The sequence below is a fragment of the Phoxinus phoxinus genome, assembly GCF_949152265.1.
Source record: "Phoxinus phoxinus genome assembly, chromosome: 7".
In the NCBI taxonomy this organism is placed as follows: Eukaryota; Metazoa; Chordata; class Actinopteri; order Cypriniformes; family Leuciscidae; genus Phoxinus; species Phoxinus phoxinus.
Window position 1 is genome coordinate 11,390,533 of NC_136882.1, and position 20,526 is coordinate 11,411,058.

At 37.0% G+C, this 20,526-nt stretch overlaps 1 protein-coding gene across 5 annotated transcripts in view; it reads left to right on the forward strand.

Moving 5' to 3' along the window:
* Positions 1-20,526, forward strand: part of epha3 (eph receptor A3) — a 202,302-nt gene that overhangs the window by 136,308 nt on the left and 45,468 nt on the right. For all 5 annotated transcript variants that reach the window (XM_079619145.1, XM_079619144.1, XM_079619146.1 and 2 more), the window contains 3 exons: positions 1,870-2,025; positions 7,409-7,744; positions 19,563-19,687. In XM_079619145.1, coding sequence (XP_079475271.1) covers positions 1,870-2,025; positions 7,409-7,744; positions 19,563-19,687 — 617 coding nt within the window. The remainder of the gene's footprint in view (positions 1-1,869; positions 2,026-7,408; positions 7,745-19,562; positions 19,688-20,526) is intronic.

Consider the following 20,526-nt stretch of genomic DNA (forward strand, 5'->3'; position numbering starts at 1 on the left):
GTGTATTTGCATAATTCATGAAACAGCCACTGAATGTGACATTAAAGGAGACTTTAAAAGTATTTTTAAACATACTTTATCACATATCTATGACTTTAGCCTTTCAAATGCTCTCCTCCCCGAGGAATAAAGGTTTTCCAATTATATTTCAGCCAAAGATAATCTTTGAACTTTAAATAATACAAATGTTCCTCCAAAAATTCCTTAGAATAGGACTACTCTTTATAGTCATGCTGTTTTAAAAAATGTATTCCATATGCAAGAAAGGCGGAGACTAATCGGACACTGTTTTGCCACACGCTTGGCTTGGATCGATCTCTCAGATTGACAGGTCTTGATTTATCGTGCACTATAGAAAGAGCGCTGGGAAATCATCATTCATCAACCAGGATCTTATTACTTGTTACTTATTCTATGTCATTATAAATATGATTATGTTTTATTGTGACATTTACACATGTAAGCAGTCTTTATGTTCAGTAAAACACTTGTTTGAAGAGTTTTTTTGGACTTTTGATAAAAAGGATGTCAGCATTGTTCCAAATGCCATACATTTTTATTGCTTTGAGATACCAACAAAAAATTTGGCCCAAATGCAGGATTGTGAACAAGCCCAAACTTGATTTTATGAACTGTCATATATACTTTCTAATAGTCATCATGCCAAGTATGAATAATAACAAAATAAATCAATAAATTGCATCACTTGTTCTGGGGTTTTCTCAGCAGTGTAACATAAGAACCTCAAAATATGATCAAAATAATTTTTTTTCTATTAAATAAGACCATGAAGTGTATTATATCTACTTTTTTTTTTTTTTTTAGTTATAAACCAATACTTTTAAGTATGACGCTTAGATGAAAATCATAAAAAAAAAATGCCTTCATGGTGTAATGTGTAATAAACAATAAGACATTTTTCTTAAAATTAGAATTGGAATGTTTTCTGAAGGATCATATGACACTGAACACTGGAATAATGGCTGTAATATTAACATAAAAAACAATTATATTCATATTTCACAATATTACTGTCTTTATTTATTTTGATCAAATAAATGCTGCTTTCATAAGCATAAGAGACTTATTTTAAAAACATTAAAAAAAAATACTGACCCCAAACTCCTGAACAGTATTGTACAGTCATGAGGGGCTCCTCATGATATCATTTCCTGTTTCTGTTAGGTCTTTTCTAAGAATTTATTGGTTTATTCTTTATTTTGACAACAGGACAATTATATCACCTTGAAGCTTCATTGAAAACCTAAATAATAGTAGCAATAACAATACAATCATTGTTAATTGTTCATCATAATTGTGTATTCAAGTCATTTTCTGTATAAATTCTAAGTTATGCATTTCTGCATTTCATAAACTACATCTGAACAAATATCGTCATATAGTATGGAGCAATACAGATAATATGAATGGTGCAACTTTCAAAATTTGTCATGAAAATTGATAAGAAACGCTTGAGTTTATATTGAGACTTCAGATGTTGATAGCTTGGCAAATCTCTATATTCTTCTTAATCTCTTGAGGAGACACTTGTAAGAACTAAGAAGCAGTCTCCATTTGCTCTTCATTTAATCTTGTTGCCGTCTAGAAACAATATTTCTCATAACGTTTGCTCGCATATGCGTGTGGCTGACCGTACGCACATCTCAACGCTGTTTGTACAGCTATTAGTTTGTTTAAGTCCACGCAGATGATTAAATGTCTTTCCATTGTGTCCGCCGATGCATATGGTCATGTGAAATGATTCGCTCCATTAAAAGTGGCAGGAAAGTAATGGGGTAATGAATGGTCGTGTTGGCTAGAGTCTCCCAGCATCCTAATTTGTCTTCCCTCCTGTTGTTGTCTCCACAGCCTGCCGGCCCGGCTTTTATAAGGCCTCCTCCGGGAACGTCAAGTGCTCCAAGTGTCCTCCTCACAGCTACACACACCAGGAGGGCTCCGTCCACTGCGGATGCGAGAAAAACTACTTCCGCGCAGAAGAGGATCCCGCCTCTATGGCCTGCTCCCGTACGTATTGCTAACCTACTAAAGTACATTTGCTCCACATTCCATTGGTTTAACTTCACATTTAAAGAGATAGTTCACCCCAAAAAAAGGAATTTCTGTCATAATTTACTCACTCTCATGTCATTCCAAATCTGTGGTACTTTCTTCTGTGGAACATAAAAGAAAAGATATTGGGCTCTACCATACACCCGGCACAATGAAGTGTTTTTTGCTAGTTTCAGCCCAATGCAGTTATAATTTTCTAAATAGCAAATGCATTTGCGCCCAATGGCTGCTGGTCTGAAAACGAGGTGTGTTCAGGCGCATTGTTGGCGCGTTGCTATTTTGAGGAAACTGAAATAGACTGAGCCATTGACCAACTGAAAACTGGTCTAAAGTCAATGGCGCAATATTGTTTTTATTATTTAAAGAGCGCGTTAGTAATGTGCGCTAGGCGGGTCCACAACTCTTTGTCCCGCAGATGTCCAGAGCTTTTAACCTCGCGCACGAGCAGATCCGTTTCCTCGCTAGCGTTCAGTCATTCCGCTTGCAAATTCCGCCATGTAAATAGCAAACTGCCATTGCGTGAGCACAAATGGCTTTTAAAGGGAAGGGGAGATGAGACTCTGATTGGTTTATTTCACGTTATGCCCAAAACACACCCATTACTCATTAGGAGAATTGGGACAACCCTTTTAGACATTGCGCCGACCATTTTCCCCGTCGTTAAACTAGCAAAAGTGGTTTTGCACACGCCCTAAGTAGATCTGCGCCCTACGCTTTAGACCATGCGCTTAGATCGTTAAAATAGGGCCCATTATGTGAACCAAAACTGTTTGGTTAACAGCATTCTTCAAAATATTTTCTGTCATTTGAAAAAAAGAATGTTGATAACTTTTTCAGTTCTCATTGTATTATTTTTATGGGAACCGAAACTGTTTAGGTACCTACCAACATTCTTCAAAATATCTTGATTAATATTTAGAAAATTTCAGAATTATCATGTTTTGGCCTTTAGATATATAAAACGGCAAATAGCGACATATCCACAAGCATTTACAAGTTACGTTATTGTACAGATAACTATTTATGTTCCTGTTCGCCACAGAGCCCTCAGAAGCTTTTTGAAGGATGATGTTTGTTCAAGGATTGATGAATTTGTGTTTGCTCATTCTGACAAAGCTTCCGATACCCCCTCTGCGGCCTTCAAGCTATCCCGCCGAGAATAGTCCGTGTTTGCTTATTTTTAACCATTTCAACCGACGGGCCTCCTTGGGTTTGCTCACCGGAGCAAGCTAACCCATTCTCTTTTATGGAGTAGCACGCAGATGGTAGACAGATGCATGCAGCGACTGCCAAGCATTCCAAAACACATTATCCATAAATCATTGCATTGCTATCAGTGCTGATTCATATCACATAAAACCACCAAGAGCCTTATTGAATTCTGCGGCCAAGTTTAATCGGGTGTATCTTACGTGACATCCGAAGTAGTCAGCACGTCGGATCATGCCGCGCTCACGTGAGTCGCATTTTATTTAGGCTGTCAGAAGCAATACTGAGTCTTCATTTCCACTAAACACTCATTGCCAATGTTAGTTTAAGACTTTGATGGGTACAGTGAGGGGGGAAAACGCTTGAACAGAGTGTACGACTTTAATTCCTCCACTTCATATTGTCATAGCCCTCGAGTTTATACATTTATCTTGATAGAATCTGCTCGGATGCAGGCAGTGGAACAGATACGCTTTAAGTGCAGCTCTGAGAGCGGAACTGCAATTAAAAGAAGACGACGCACGATATTATCTGCAATAATTGCGGAAGGTCATTTTGAGTTCTTCAGAGATGTGTTTTTCTCACTGTTTTGCGTGAATTATTCAGGTCATGGCTGCATTATACGCACAGCTAGTTGTTCCTTGAATTATTGCTTTGTAAAATTTGCAGTTTATGTTGCATTCTACGGCGTGTCAGTGAAGGTCGGCATTTAATCACTGTTGAACGTTTCAAAGGCATACATATTTATGCCTGTTTTTAGTACGTATAAATGGACTTGTTTATTTCTGTCTGTCTCCTTTTTTATGACCTCATAAAGGCGATATTCTGCAGCGTAAATCCTTGACGTGAGGAAAATGTCAACACCGGACATGTTATATAATTGTACCACTTATCAAAACTGATGCAAGCATCACAGAGAATGTCATGGGTCTGTCATGTTATGGTGGTGATTGTTGAGGTCCACTTTAATATGAAGGCTGTAGTCACACTTCTGTGGGCTTCTTGTCAGACTGAACTGTCTGTGTTATGGATGGCTTACCCTGGCACCGCTAACAGGAGAGCCAGTCTGTTAACATTACCTGCTCACTGTGATTTCCATTAAATGTCAGGATCAAAGGACGCCTTGCTCTGGCAAAGATGTTACCTAGTGACATATAACTACTTTTTCCTCCGTCCTATAAAAAGAGACTTTGTTTTATGTAAGGCATTTTTTTAAAAATCTGTACTGGCACAGAAAACCTCCTTTTTATGATACTATTTTTTTTTATATAAAGGAAAGATCAGGGATGAGTTGTAAAATAGAAAGTCCACTATACTTTAAAATAGGAAGAGGGATTGCTTAGCCTAATATGAAAATGCTGTCATCATTTATCCACCCATTATTTAGATTTTATGTTATTTAAGCTATATTGCTATTTCCGCAAATCATTTTTTAGTTAATAACCACGTTGCTGTTCTTTGTAAAATTAAAGCTCACTGTAAAAATCTGTTAAATTTACAAGAAATTTATAGTAAAAAAATACGGTAGCAACATTTTAGGTTGTACAGACTTAGCTTAAATTTACGGTAAAAAACACACACATTTCATTATCTGATATAATGTTAATTTACTGACATATTGACGTACTAATATCTGTTTTGTACCATTGTAATACACTGACAACCACCTATCACAGTGGTGGGTAGAGTCACATGACGAATCAAAGCTAATCTCAAGCAGCTTTTCCACAAGCTGAGAAAGTTAATACTAATATATAGAAGCTGCACAGTGTGATTCACACAAATCATGGTAATCATGGTAAACATACCGAAAAATGTAAAATTAATTATATAAAAATTAATTTAACAAAAATACATCAAATGTGAAGTGTCACACAGTGAATTGTGGAAATGTTAATTTACGGTTGTTAACAGTAAATTATACAATGATTTGTATAAGACTTTCTTCTTTCTTTTTTTCCAAATCCAAAAAAATATTTAACTGTAAAATGTATGGTTAGATCTATCACATTTATTCACCGTATGTAGTACGGAAACTTTCTGTTGACCAAATTCACCTTAGTTTTTCACCTTAGCATTTTACCGTTAAAATCACGCCACGGTAAGCTTTTACATGAAAAAAAAAGAAGAACGTTTATATTTCAACATACTAAAGTAGTTTTCAACAAAGGATTTAATCGGCATTCTATGTCATAAACACATCATAAATACTGGAAGAAATTGCTTATTTGGGGGACCTTTAAATATTGTATAAGGGGCTTTAAAGTAAAAAAGGTTGCGAACCACTGGTATTTAAGACTTATGTGCTATAATCTCTGTCTTTTAGAGAGAGAGAAAAAGACTAGACTGATAATTAAGACATTCAGTTCAAGTCTTTCCCTCCGCAAGAGCTGGCAAATATGATTATAATTTATAAATTACATTTTGAGAAATTATTCCTTAAGGATTTTTTTTTGCTCTTCTTTCTAAAAGTGCTTTTAAAAAGGCCGGTGTGGTGAATCCTGTATTTGACCTTGAAGCTAAATGTCTGATTTATTGTCATGTCAGAATCAAGCGAAAGCAACAGGGAGTGTTCTGGAATGTTCCGGCAGTGAATTTGTGGGAGAGATTCCTTTGTGTAATGTTCTATTTCTTAATGTAGTATCAAATCCTACCTCTCCCCCACTTTCCTTCTCAGACAAAATGTCTGTCAAAATGATTCTCATGTTTAAGAGGCAGGAAACCTTCTCTGAGCTCCAGGGCTTCAGTGTGTGAATCCATGTCAGATCAAACCAACCAAACACACACATTACGCTCTTCATTTCGTCACTTACCACCATCTTTAAGGAAGATCTAGGATCAATTGTATGTAATTATACACAGAGGTCAGATATTAAATTCTTGAAACATTCTAAAATTATTATTTATTACAATCTGTCTTTGAACTGGTGTCCATCTCCTCACTTGTATCTGAGATTTCACTCTCATACACATATACGTAGAAGTCGTCACTTATTCAAATAACAGCTTGATGTCTAGGCCTGCTATTTCAATCAGTATAGAGCCCGCTGGCTGCACTTCATACCCAATTTTTATATCGAGACAATCTTTAAAGTTAATATAACAATCCATCGAGGACACTTCTGAACTCCGGAGTAATTCTAGAGGCGTTGCCAACATTTTAACAAGGGGAAGGACATGCCTGCCTAAATTCCGTATCCATCCGTAACTGATGACTTTAACCATTAAACCCACACTTTTTTAAGTAAACGTACTTCCCCAGAGGGATGTTTTATTGCTCTTTCATAGCTTATGAGATTTAATGGAGTTCTCAGTTGTGTTTCATTTAAGTATAAACTTTGTCCCAGATCTTTCTCCTGTCATACCTTAGCAAAAAAATTAACTTAGGCTATTTTTACATAAAAAAAAAAGTAAATAAATAATTAAATAAATGTAAATATTGAAATAATTCAATGAAAAATGTTTGAGGTCATATTGAGACCAATACAATTTTGATTGTAAAATTGGTATCTCCATTTCCTCTCCATTTAAAGTCGTCATGAAGCTGCGATTGTTTTTGCTTCCCTGTTGTGACATGTATCCAAGTAAAGCAGGAAAGAATATAGGGCGGGACTTTATTTTGTCCATCGGAAATTGAATGGATTGTTGTGGATCATCCATCGTCATTTGCTATTGCGGTAACACTTTACAATATGGTTTATTAGTTAACATTAGTTAATGTATTAACAAACATGAACTAACCATGAGCAATACACATGTTACTGTATTTGTTAATATTTGTTAACGTTAGTTATTCAAAAATACAGTCATTCATTGTTTGTTCATGTTAGTTGAGTGACAGGTTGTCCAGCTCTTGTCAGAGAAGAAAAGAGACGGCGCTGCAAGAGCGAGGGGAAGTTATGTTGATGAAAGATTACATGGCACATGCATTAAAAAATGACTGTTTGCATGGACAAATCATTTATAATAAACACCACACTACTCCATAAAAATGAAGAATTGTCCGGTTTGATTCTATAGTGATTTTATTGGTTCATAGTGTCAGTGTTGAATATGCAATTCGGTAGAGCACAAATACATTTGAATATTTTTTATAGCTTGATAATATAATCATATGTTCTTTTCACAGGACCTCCATCTGCCCCACGCAATGTGATCTCTGCCATTAATGAGACGTCAGTGATTCTGGACTGGATCTGGCCGGCTGACAGCGGAGGCAGGAAGGATGTGATATTTAACGTAGTCTGTAAGCGATGTTGGCCGGGTCCCAGACAGTGTGAACCCTGCAGAGGGGCTGTGCGCTTCCTGCCCCGTGCCTTCGGCCTCACTAACACGACAGTGACCGTGGCAGACCTTCTGGCACACACCAATTACACCTTTGAGATTGAGGCCCAAAACGCAGTGTCCTCCCAGGCCCCCACGATCCGCCATTATGCTGCGGTCACCATCACTACCAACCAAGCTGGTGAGTCTGTCATCCTAGCTGATCCTATTGTTAAAGGAATGGTCACAAATAAGTCTGTTAACTATTCACACTCATGTTGTTCGGTTCGCTCAGCTGTGAAACACACAAAAAATCATTTATGAAGAATATCCTGATTGTTTTCCATGTAATGAACTTGGACTGGAACTGTCAAGCTTCAAAATGCCAAAAAATCACTATAAATGGATTTACTAACGGCTTTCGCCAGCGCAAACCTTCTTATGTTAAAAAACTACTTTCCGGATTTACTAAAGACTCGTAGTGAAAAATTAACGCTGAAAAGGTGTGGACACAGTTATTTTTGCAGCTGATCTTATTGTATATGCATTTGTAGAAGTTTCCCTTTCAGACTTTATGGGAGGAGAGTATTTAAATGAATCGTGCACAGTGATTTACTAAGGTGTGAACTAGTCAATTTACTGGTATTTGGCTTTCTGTTATTATTTCTGGTATTTAGTTTGCCCATTTTTTTTTTTTTTTAAAGCAGACTCTAATTGGTAGATTGCGTTGGTCATTATGGAAATGATCCGGTTCCGACTGTGTTTGCGAATTTGTACTTAGAAGTTGGAACCTTCCACTTCCATCTGCACTTTTTTGGATTTGCGCTTTCACGCTAATTTGCCCTGTCTTATAAATCTGGTCCCATGTCTTCTGAAGCCATACCTTTGTTTGAGGAAAGCAATGAAATATTTTATTTATTTAAATCAGAACCAATGGTGTTTTACAGCAATTGGCATAAATGTGTCATTGTTTCAATACTTTTGTCATTATATTAAAGCAAGGGTGCCCAAACTTGCTCCTGAAGGGCCACTGTCTTGCAGAGTTTAGCTTCAACTTGCCTCAACACGCCTGCCTGCAAGTTTCTATAGACCTTTGTCCAAAGTCGCATACTGTCTGACTTGACTAGGTTCTACATTTGAATTATAACTTACTTCGCAAACGTTAAATGGGTATGTTCTATATAGTATGAATATGGGTAGTATGAATGACATTTCAGACGTACTACATTCGCCATGTTGTTACTGTCATGTCAGCTAGCGTCACTTAACTGCCATTCATAAATCCTCTCTCGTGGCCTCATGGGATAGTGAAGCGTCCATCGAATGCGCACTTCCAAATCTCGGCGGAAATAGTAGGTCATCCGGGTACTTTTTCGGCCTACTGGTTTTGGAATATCGTGAATTAAGACATACTACTCTATTGGCGTTACTGTTTTTCGCAGACTATATAGTAGGGGAGTATTCAATGCTTGATCATAGCTGGTTCAGGTGTGTTTAATTGGGTTTGGCGCTGAACTCTGCAGGACAGTGGCCTTCGAGGAGCAGAATTGGACATCCCTGATATATTGCCAATTCACTGCAGAGTATAGACTCATTGAAAAAATGTGCCTATACCTACATTATTGCAAAACTCCGAAAATGTACTTATACATACAATTCACTTCAGTTTCCAGCTGAAAGGAACACTAGTGGCAGTAAAACAACTTTCATTCTTTTTCATCCAAATCATGATTACAAGGGCAGTCAGTAAAGACTTATTTTCACATGATTCCTTACACAATGCTATATTATGACCTCAAAACACTTTTACCACATCTCATGATTTCTAAAGTATATATGTTTGCATCACATCACACCAGCTCCATGTGTATGGCTTTTACTTTACATAGTAAACTTACTCAGTATCTCACCTGGTACAGCACTGCACTTGTGATGAAAAGCGCTCAGGAACGAGTGTTGTGAAACGCTAGTCATGATAAAAGAACTCAAGGACTTGTAGAAGCTAGCTAAAATGGCATAGCTGCTTCAGAAAATGTGTTTTTATCTCACATTTTATCTTATGTTTGCTTTTGTTAACACCATCGGTTAGGTTTAGTGTAGAGATGGTAAGTCATCTTCAAATATGATGGAGCATTAACCTTTTAGCTCACTGGACAATTCCATTTCCGAACTGCCACGATAATACAGCCAACATAAATAAAATAAAAGTGACAGATTTACAATAATCTCTTATGGATAAAACTGAACGCGCTATTATCACCACTCCATGGACACTTTAAACGTGTTGCGAAACATGCAAGAATCAACGTAATATCTTTTTGCAGAAATGTCACCACGTGTTACAGTATATAGCATATATATAGACATATAGAACACAAATATATATTTTTTTTTACAGCCCCAGTCCCCATTCACTATGGAATAGATCAGCCAGGATTTTCTTAAAATATTCACCTTTTGTGTTCCATGGAAAAAGAACATCATAGAGCTTCAGAACAACATGCGAATGAATGCGTGAAGTCTCCGTTTAATTTTCCCATGTCTTCTAATGGGATATTATTAACACAATATTCTCAAGAATTACACTTCATTCAAAGCCATGTCTTAAAAGAAAAATGTCTTCAAAGATTTCCATTGATTGAGCGAAATGTTTTAATGGTCCCCTAAGATCGATTGAGACGTGTGCACAAGACAATTCAATTTCCTCTCGGCGATGTGCAACAAAGCTCAAAATTCCATTTGGAAGGAAGAAAAGAACCATTTAATGCCTCCGCAAGTCAATTGCTCATCCCGCGCTATCACAGCTGCATATCATTCTGCAGGTGCTGGCCTCTAGTATAGCTGACTGAAGGTCACGACTCCTCAGGTTACTAAAGCAGAGGGATGCTGAACGACAGGCCATCTGCCTCTCATTCCACGCAAGCTTCCTTTGTGAAGACTAGTGTTTCTGTTCTCGAGCCCTGTGGGGCTCAGGCCACTGTCAGTTCAGTGCTGTCTGTGGAGTGATAGGTACAGGTTCTGCCGGATGATTTAGAGTAGGCTTTGGTCCACAGCTTACAGGCTTTGGGCTCTGGTGTCATGAAATAGTAGGCAGAAGACTACTTGGACTACTAGAGGTTCAAAGGCTAGGGATTGATAGTTTTGCACCCTTTTACCAGTGGGAGCAGTTGACTTTGCCCGAGACCTCATAAAATCCTGACTGTCATTGTGAGAGGACTGCAATTTCACTCAGTAGATCTTTCATCTTCTGTCATAGAGCAGATGCTGATTTATCTGTGAAGAAAGGCATCTTCTTTCAGAATGATACAGCACTACAGGCCTAAATGTATTGACTATAAACACCGTCATCAACCCTCAAGTCATTGAACATTCATGTTTTCCTCAATATTTTAAGTATTTGTGGGTTATTCCTGATATGCAGTGCCTTTATAATTCTGTAACTTTTTGAGAATGAATATGAGCCTGTGTTATAATTTAAATTATTTGTATTAAAGAGTATTCCAGAGATTCAGACTTTAACCCCAGAAAATCATTAAAACCCATTAAATGTTAATGATTAAAGAAAATGAGGAATGACTAACTAAAAAATGCATACTTTTATTCAGCAATGACACATTAAATTGATCAAATAAGACAGTAAAGACTTTATGCTGTTACAAAAGATATATAATGTATGTAAGGAATAAATTACATTTTAAAATATATTCAAACAAATAACTGAAATTTTAAATTGTAATGATATTTCACAATATTACCGACTTCTTGCAAAACTTCTTTCAAAAACGTTTGAATGGTAGTATGTATTGTTCATTTAGTAGTCATTACTCATTTTCTGTCCTTTTTTAACATTATAGAATTTTGATTAACTAATGATTTAATGATTTATTGTAAACAATAAACCCTAAATCCCTACAACTATCAACATTTATCAAATACGTTGTTGATAATTATACGTATGTTTGAGCTGTTGTTTTCACACACAAATAATTTTAGTTGAAGGATGATAACATTAAGAATTGTTTCGGGGATGTTACAAAAGGATGGAAAGTGAAATTAAGGACACAGGAAATATCAATAAAAACATTATTCCTAAGAATAAGGGTTTTGTTTGAAACATTTCAATTAGAGAAGGGGAAAATTAAGCAATAAATACTGAAATAATTATATTACTAATAATAATACATTATTTATATTAATTAACACGTTTTTCCTTTTAGTATTTATTGTATATAGCACCTGAAAAATATATGAGTTTAATATTTTATCCAATATATAAAGACATACATTAGATAAGGTAATAAAAGGTATTGCATTGTTGGAATGACCCTGACCATAACCACCAGATTGTATTGTGGATTTAAGTGTAAGTGTGTGTGTCATTGTGAGGACCTAAATTAAGGTCCACGTGGGTACACAAGCTTATAAATCATACAGAATTAGTTTTTTTTTTTAAATGTTAAAATGCAGAAAGTTTTGTGTGATGGGTAGGTTTAGAGATCTGGTTAGTGTAAGTGGACAGAATATACAGTTTTGACAGTATAAAAAGTCCCCACAAAGATAGCAAACGAGACTGTGTGTTTGTGTGCGTGTGTGTGTTGCTAGGTCACAGCTCCATTTAAGGTTTTTCTTTTTCAGACAAGGATTTCAGAGGACAGATTGATGGGCAGTAAATATGGACTTAGCCATTAAATATGGACATTAATTTTTTTATGTTTTTGTCATTTGTTGTTAGTCATAGTCTGTTGCTTTCTATGGCCTTATTACTCTCTACTTGGGTGTAACAATATATCGCAATGCAAAAATACATTAATATGTATTGTGTATACAGTATTTCACCCAAAATTAACATTTATGTGTGAGAATTTTTTCTGAGAGTTTCAGTGTCACTACTATATATAATGTATAATAATGCAATGGGGGAATATTTGTGGGTCCTGATAATGTCTTATGTTACCAGTAAAAAGTGGCCTACATTATTTAAAATATATCTAGTCAGTGACAGAGTGCAAGCATATTCGTCTAAAATAATTCTGTATTTTCAGCTTCAGAATCATGAATATTTTTATTTTGGTGTCACTGTGCATTATTCACATTGTGTCACTATTGCCCTGTGCATTGGGTTTCCTGCATCAAGTCCAAGCCTATTAATTTACACCACCCAATGTAACACCTCCCAAATTTAGCATTTTAATCAACAGTAATTTTTTCTTGAAACTTTTACCATATGCCTTGAAGTATCGATCGCAATAGTATTGTATCATGATATGTATCGAATCATGACATGAGGGTATCGTTACACCCCTACTCTCTAACAATTTATTAATCTCATCGGACATACACACTCCCACTCGCAATTCTCACTTGCTTTCGAAGGACACAAAGAAGCATAGTTTAGGCACGTATGCGCTCTAGTTTAATGGTATTCATTTCCGAGCAAAGAGACTGCACTACACCCTCACTTTCTGTTTTTTCACCTCACTTTTGGAGTTCAGGCTGTTTCAGAAACCTAACCCAGGAAGACCGTGACCCCTCTCTGTTCTTCTTGCTCTTAGACAAGTAATCCAGCTTACTTTACTGTCCTATAAAACACAACCAGAACAAGGAGATGGATGTGTGAACGGCCAATCGGGCCTGCAGAGAACACATTTACGAGGGGCTCAGAGGGTTGTCAGCGCAGCCCAATTCATCTAAGCAGAGCCAGCATGTGCTCCGCAGCCCAAGGGAGACAGAACACGTAAGCTGCCCTCCATGTCAGGACGGTGCTCTCCGCTTGGCTCTCAACCTCATCCGAGCTATAAAACATTTGTGTTGAGACCTGACAGTTCTGGGTTCTTAACAGGCTGCTTCACCCGACCTCTCAATCGTGCCAGGGCAGAGCAGAGATTTTCAGCAAAGCCACAAGAGCATGCAACCTAACTTTTGGTAATACCAAGTTTCATACTACTGTGCCAAAAAGTTCATTTTGGACTCCCTTGTACGGTAGTATGATGAGTAAACTGGAGAAAAAAATAAACTTACAGGCTGAAATATTAAACAATTATAATTAACTCACAAGATCATATACTGTAGGGGCCTCTCTTCATCTCAGTGAAACTTCACCAATCACAAAACTATAATGAGACATTGTACCCAAGCGGCAACCTTCCGGTCTCTCTCTTGAAACCAACATGGAAGTGACTTAAACTGCAATTCATCGACTGGCCACTAGAGACAGGCTGCAAAAGAGAGTCAATCCCAGACCCCCCATGTGAATATGCCCAACTTTACAGCAGAAAAAATATGTTTACAGCCTGGTAAAAAAAAGTGCCCTTCATGACAACTGTGAATTTTTTATAACTCATTTGTTAAAATTATATTAAGCCTTAAAGTTCTGCATAATTTAGTGCGTGGTCACTTGAGTGACAGGTAGATTACCCCTGCTGCCACTAATAGCCGTTAGTCTGCTGTCTGTTAGCCGTCACGTCACCTCAGCTAATCCCGCCTTTGCCCATTCTCGGAGATACGTGCTACCAAGATGGCGACGGCCGGCTCCGCCCACTTTGGGCTTCAAAAATGCTCTTCAGAAACCTATGGGTGATGTCACGGACACATATTTTTTTACAGTCTATGATTGTACCTCATATTTTTGTTTGGTGGCTTAGTGCAATAAATACTCCCTATAAACGCTACCATTGGGAAGTTTAGGGTCAGTATGACTTTAAAAAAAGTTATACTTTTCTTGCAAGTATGCATTAAATTGATCAGAACTTGTAATTGTTACTAAAGATTTCACATGAATGCGGTTATTTTCTATTCATTAGAGTATCCTGGGGAAACCTAACCCTCAACCAAATCCTAATCCTAGCCTAACACTATAGTAAGTACATAGTTGTTTAATATTACTCAGTCCTTAAATATATAATTACACTGTAACAATAACACCTTAAAATAAAGTGTAACCGAATTTTTATTTTAAATTCTATGTAATATGTCACAATATTACTGTTTTACTGTATTTTTTATCAAATAAATGCAGAATTGGTGAGCATAAGAGACTTCTTTCTGAACATTACATAAGCATACTGAACCCAAAATTTTGAACAATAGTGTATGTTTCTGTATCAAGTCAAATAAAATAAAAATCCCATAAAGAAAGTATCAATGGACTTGACCAGACAGATTGTATATGTTTCATTAAAATTGTGCATGTACTGTATCATCAGAGAGTGTCAGATTATCATTCCAACAATTCCGTTTAAACCATAAAATGTTGCACTTTTTAATGATGTTAACAGCCGACGCCAATTTTTACTTGTGTTTGGCACTTGGCAAGTGCTAATTTAGGACCCTGATCTCAGGAAGTATTCATCTGGATCATGACATTACAGAAGGTTTTCCATGACTCATTCATGCATTCTTGAAATACGTTGTTGCGGTTGCGTCTTCTATTTGGCTTGTGGACTTTTTTTTGGAAAAGGGAGAAAGAAAAGGGAGGTATGGCTTAGACATGGGCATCCACATTAATGCTATGCCTCTGTCTCACATCCGCAGAGCCATGTGGAGGACATTTTGAGACGGTGTTCTGCAGCATGTCATGATCTCAACAGAACTTCACTAGGATTGTTTCCAAAAGCATAAGTGCTGGAGAATAATCGTCAGCCACACCTGTAAATGCTGAGATCTGAATGCAGTCCACTTCTGAGGTTGTGGGTTCAAGCTGAATGTAGCAGTCCCTCCCTTCTGCAATTTTCGTAACTGAATATCCTTGCAGTGTTCCACATACATAACCGTGTTCTTTTTGCTGTCGCTTTCTTCTAAGAAGGTTTGTGGGAACTGATGATTTCCTTTGGCTTTAAGATGGAGGTGATCTGTTAAAAAGGAGAAAGCCAAGAAATATACACAGTTCCAAAACCTAGTAAACACCCTGTTGAAAGATCTACTGCCGCAAAATTAGCACTTCTCACATGAAACGCATAACAGAGTCAACTCACAATTGCTTTCAATAGAGTTTGGTATTAGCATGAGGCTAAGCTAACAACTCAAAACGGGAAACAAATAGAATAAAAAGAGAATTGGATAAAACAAGTCACATTATTTCAACTATTTTATCAATACTTACAGTGACACTATTTAATACATTATAATAAACATTTATGTCACTTTGTCCACCCTTTTATAATTTTTTTCTTTTCGCAAATTGTAGCTAAATCTGTGATTCAGAATTTGGTCAAAAGAAGGTACAGTGTCTTAGACTGCAGACTAATCTTATTGATGATCTTTAGGAGCCTTCACATCGAGGCTGTGGACCTATATGGGATTGTTGCACCCATGCCCTCATTAAAGGAGAACTCCGGTCAATTTTAACATTGAGCTCAATTTTTAGTAAATTTGGAGTGCTGTCAATACAGAGAACAACGACAAAAATCAGTGTTGCCTACACTGTGTTATCCTATTTTTAAAATTTGCACCCTATTGACTTGAATGGGGCAAGTTTTAAACCTGCTTTTATCCTCTTAACATATTTGATGTGTCATACAAGTGCCCAGCCATGTTGAGTGATTCCTTCAGAGTGAACACGAGTGAATCTGACTGCAGTAGATGTGAAAAATATGAATAAAAATGATGTTATATCAGCCAGCGCAAATACCTGTATTTAGTTCCTGTTTTCGGTCGAAGTCCAAAGTAGTCGATTGTCGAGTTCACGCGCATAGGTTTAGTTACTATGATCACGCGCGTGAACTCGACAATCGACTACTTTGGACTTCCACCGAAAACAAGAACTAAATACAGGTATTTGCGCTGGCTGATATAACATCATTTTTATTCATATTTTTCACATCTACTGCAGTCAGATTCACTCGTGTTCACTCTTAAGGAATCACTCAACATGGCTGGGCACTTGTAATCACATCAAGGACGATAAGACTAAGAACTGGTTAAGTTTAAAACTTGCCCCATTCAAGTCAACAGGGTGTAAATTTTAAAAAGAGGATAACACGGTGTAGGCAACACCGATTTTTGTCGTTGTTCTCTGTATTGACAGCACTCCAAATTTACTAAAAATTGAGCTCAATGTTAAAATTGACCGGAGTTCTCCTTTAACTATTCCTTACATCACTCCAAAAATAAACGGTATATAGAATGATTGAATAAAAACCACTGAGCGAATTCAGACACTGTGTGTCAGAAGTGTTGCGGACACCATCTTGTTGCAGGACATAGGATTCATGCAACGCTCACATGGGTATTCTCTAGCAGCTATCTGTTGAGAGTACATTGTACATGTATATTGTAATTGAGTTGCATTATGAATTAATGAATGAGTGCACTTTATAATAACGACTATGGTTCCAGATACCACTCCAAATGGCTGTCCTCTGTAATAGTGCTCCATATAACGGTAATGGGGGTGATTTTGGATAAAAAAATAAAACTATAACAAAACTAAATTAACTAAAACGGTATATTGTATATTCATTCTATATATATAGCTCATTCATTGGGCTCCATCTGAAAGCCAGAGGGCCCTCTCATGCACACACGGCAAATTGAATGAAATTACATGAAATTGCGATTAATCGTGCAGCCTTAATATATATATATATATATATATATATATATATATATATATATGTATATATATATATATATATATATATATATATATATATATATATATATATATATTAGGGCTGCACGATTAATCGCAATTTCCATGTAATCACAATTAAATCGATATATATATAACCGTATTTAGCTCTTTACTGTCACTTTCAGTTGGAGGAACCAATGTTTTTTCTCTGATTTTAAGACAAAGTCAGTCTGTTCACACTGTGAACGCTGAGAAAGATACACAGTGTCAAATGAGCCTGCTGTCCAGACATTATAAATCATAGCTTCCATAAACTGTGGCCACTAAAACTTCAATAATACCTCCCCTATCAGAGTGCAGTTGGGAAGAGGGTTGTGTAGGGGGGCTGCAAACTGAAACAGACTGTGCCCATCTGGATTCATTAACAAAGAGAAATAGACGGCGGGGGGAATGAGTTCCAAGGGAAAAGAAGCATTTCAAGACTGTATAATCACAATCAAGGAAAGCTTGAACATTTGAAAGAACAACATGTTTTTTCCTGTGGTCTAATAAAATTAAAACACAGGCAAGTCAGATGCCTCCATGGCCTCATTGCTGCCTCGCAATTACAGAGCTGTAAACTTGAAAAAGAACACGAGTGCCAGGGAGGAGGAAAGCAGGGCCAAACTCTGACTTGAATTACGATCACAGATTGTGACCATGTGAAGTGTCAGAGTGGAGGGAGACTTTTGAGACTGATGCCTGTAGCACAATTATAGATGTGCAAAATATAATAATAAAAAAATAAAAAAGACTAAAGACGGGTCACACGAATGACTACAGTAGATGACTAATTTGCCTCAAGGGTACTCTGAATAATTATGCTGGTTTACCCTGATCAGATTCGTATAGGGGGTGTTTCTGTGAGAAAACCGCAAGTTTTGAGACACGTTTGTACAAGCTAAAACCTCATATAGCCTCTTGAAAATGTAACGCTCATTGTGGAACCATCAAAAACTGTGGGGATTAATTAAACGTGATGATTTTAAACAAACTTATCCAGTCTCTTTAAAATGGAATATGTGGGCCCTCTTTGAGATGAAAGGGGGTGCTAGTAGGTCCATGGAAAATAGCGTATAAAAAGTAGTCAAGTCACCTTTATTTATATAGCGCTTTAACACAGATTGTTTACAGTGATACTGTTATGAATCAATGATGCAAACAGAGTTAATATTGTCTGTACAGCAGCTCTAAAAGTAAACAGTGTCTTTGTTCAGCTAAAGTCAGTTCAGTGTTCAGTTCTGTTTGTAAAGATCATCAATTATTAAATTAGTTCATTTCATCTATAAAGCAGTTCTGCACAAAAACATTGATGTCATTGTCCAGCTCAGTTCAGTTCTCATCCAATAGGGTCAGTGCAAGCCAGAGGCGACAGTGGCAAGGAAACCAAACTCCATCAGGTGACAGAATGGAGAAACCAGGCTCAGTCGGGAAGCATTCTGTGTGGTTCCACTGTGTGTCTTTAGTTCATCCTGTCAGTAGTTTTTTTTAACGCTTAAAGAGGGTTTGACTCAAGCTGTTAGTAAATCTGTCTCTAATACTGTTATTTAACAAGGACACATTAAATTGATCAAAATAAATTTTGATAATACAGGTGAAACTCGAAACATTGGAATATCGTGCACAAGTTAATTTATTTCAGTAATTCAACTTAAAAGGTGAAGCTAATATATTATATAGACTCATTACATGCAAAGTGAGATATTGCAAGCCTTTATTTGTTATAATTTTGTGATTGAGGCTTACAGCTTATGAAAACCCCAAATTCAAAAAGCTGTAAGCCCCAATCATCAAAATTATAACAAATAAAAGGCTTGAAATATCTCACTTTGCATGTAATGAGTCTATATAATATATTAGTTTCACCTTTGAAGTTGGATTACTGAAATTAACTTTTGCACGATATCCAAATTTTTCGAGTTCACCTGTATTTTACATTGTTACTGATGTATTTTGATCAAATAATTGTAGCCTTGGTAAGAGACTTCTTTGAAGAAAAAGAAAAAAAAAAGAAAAAAGAAAAGTCTCAAACTTGTATCACATCACATTTGGGGGTCCTTGGCATCAAAAAAACGAAACAAAACAAAAAAACAAACTGAAGTAATGAGCCATGGCTCAAACCTTGAGGTATTCACTTGACATAACAGTGGCCGTTGTTTGAAAGGACCAACCGTTGCCCGATTGCATCAATTTGTCTTTCAGTCCTCTAACTTCCCCAACTTTGAAACCGGCCCCCAGTGGAGAGTAAACTCGATTAGGTCCACAGGAACCAGTTCACAGGATGCAAATTGTTGAATGAAAATGTCAGCTGAACTTCCTGTGACCTTATGGCTTTATGTGCTTGTAATACAGAGTGGAAACAGCTAATCCTCGATTTTGTGTGTTCCTCTCCCTCTCTCTCTCTCCGCAGCTCCATCTGCAGTGACTGTCATCAGGAAGGACCGAACATCAAGAAACAGCATCTCAATGTCTTGGATGGAGCCAGAGAGACCCAACGGGATCATTTTGGACTACGAGGTCAAATACTATGAGAAGGTGGGGGCTGTTTAATTTTGACTCGCTTGTGGGCACTCACTGCATTAACATTTTAATTTGAAGTCATCGTGTTCTTTTATTTGGCCTCGTTAGGAATCTTGGTCCAGAGTGCACATCCATATACCTGGGAGCATTTCAAGTCATTAGTGAATGTGGTTTAATTTGATTGTTTGAGGTGAAATAGATTCTGTCTGCTCTGCTGAGAGACGTTCGCCTGAAATGAATTTTTTAACCAGGTACTAATGTTCTCACTATTTTTTGATTTTGCTGAGCAAAATATATGTCTGTTGAACAGACCCTTCAGCCACCTGAACAGAATCACCCACCTGCTCACTGTTCACTGTGTATAATCTAGTGGTGAGCGGGCCTCGATGAAATAGGGTGGACCTCTCGAATTACATCATTTTACAACACATTGGATAAAAGTAATTTGACGATTAAAATTAGTTGAATGTGATTTATTGTCAACCAACAGTTTCATGAAAACAACAAAATCAATGCATAAATAAAATAACGAATGAACCGAATAAGAACATTAAACAAAGATAAGTAATCATAGGTGGAGCGTATGAAAGGCTGGGCAGGACTTGAGACTAGCGTGGAATTGAATTACTCAAACATCTGCCTTCTGCTGCTTCTGATGGCTTTTAGAGGGAAAATCTGGCCATAACTGCTGGTCTAGGATCAGTTTTCTCTGTAATATAGCATATTGGTGATTTGGCAAGCGATCCCCTGCATTTCTGTGTTTGCGTTCTGAAAAGCGTCAAATGTTTTCTATTTACAACATGTTTTGCAGTTTGGAGCAATGTAGCCAATCACAGACATGTACGTTGTTTTGC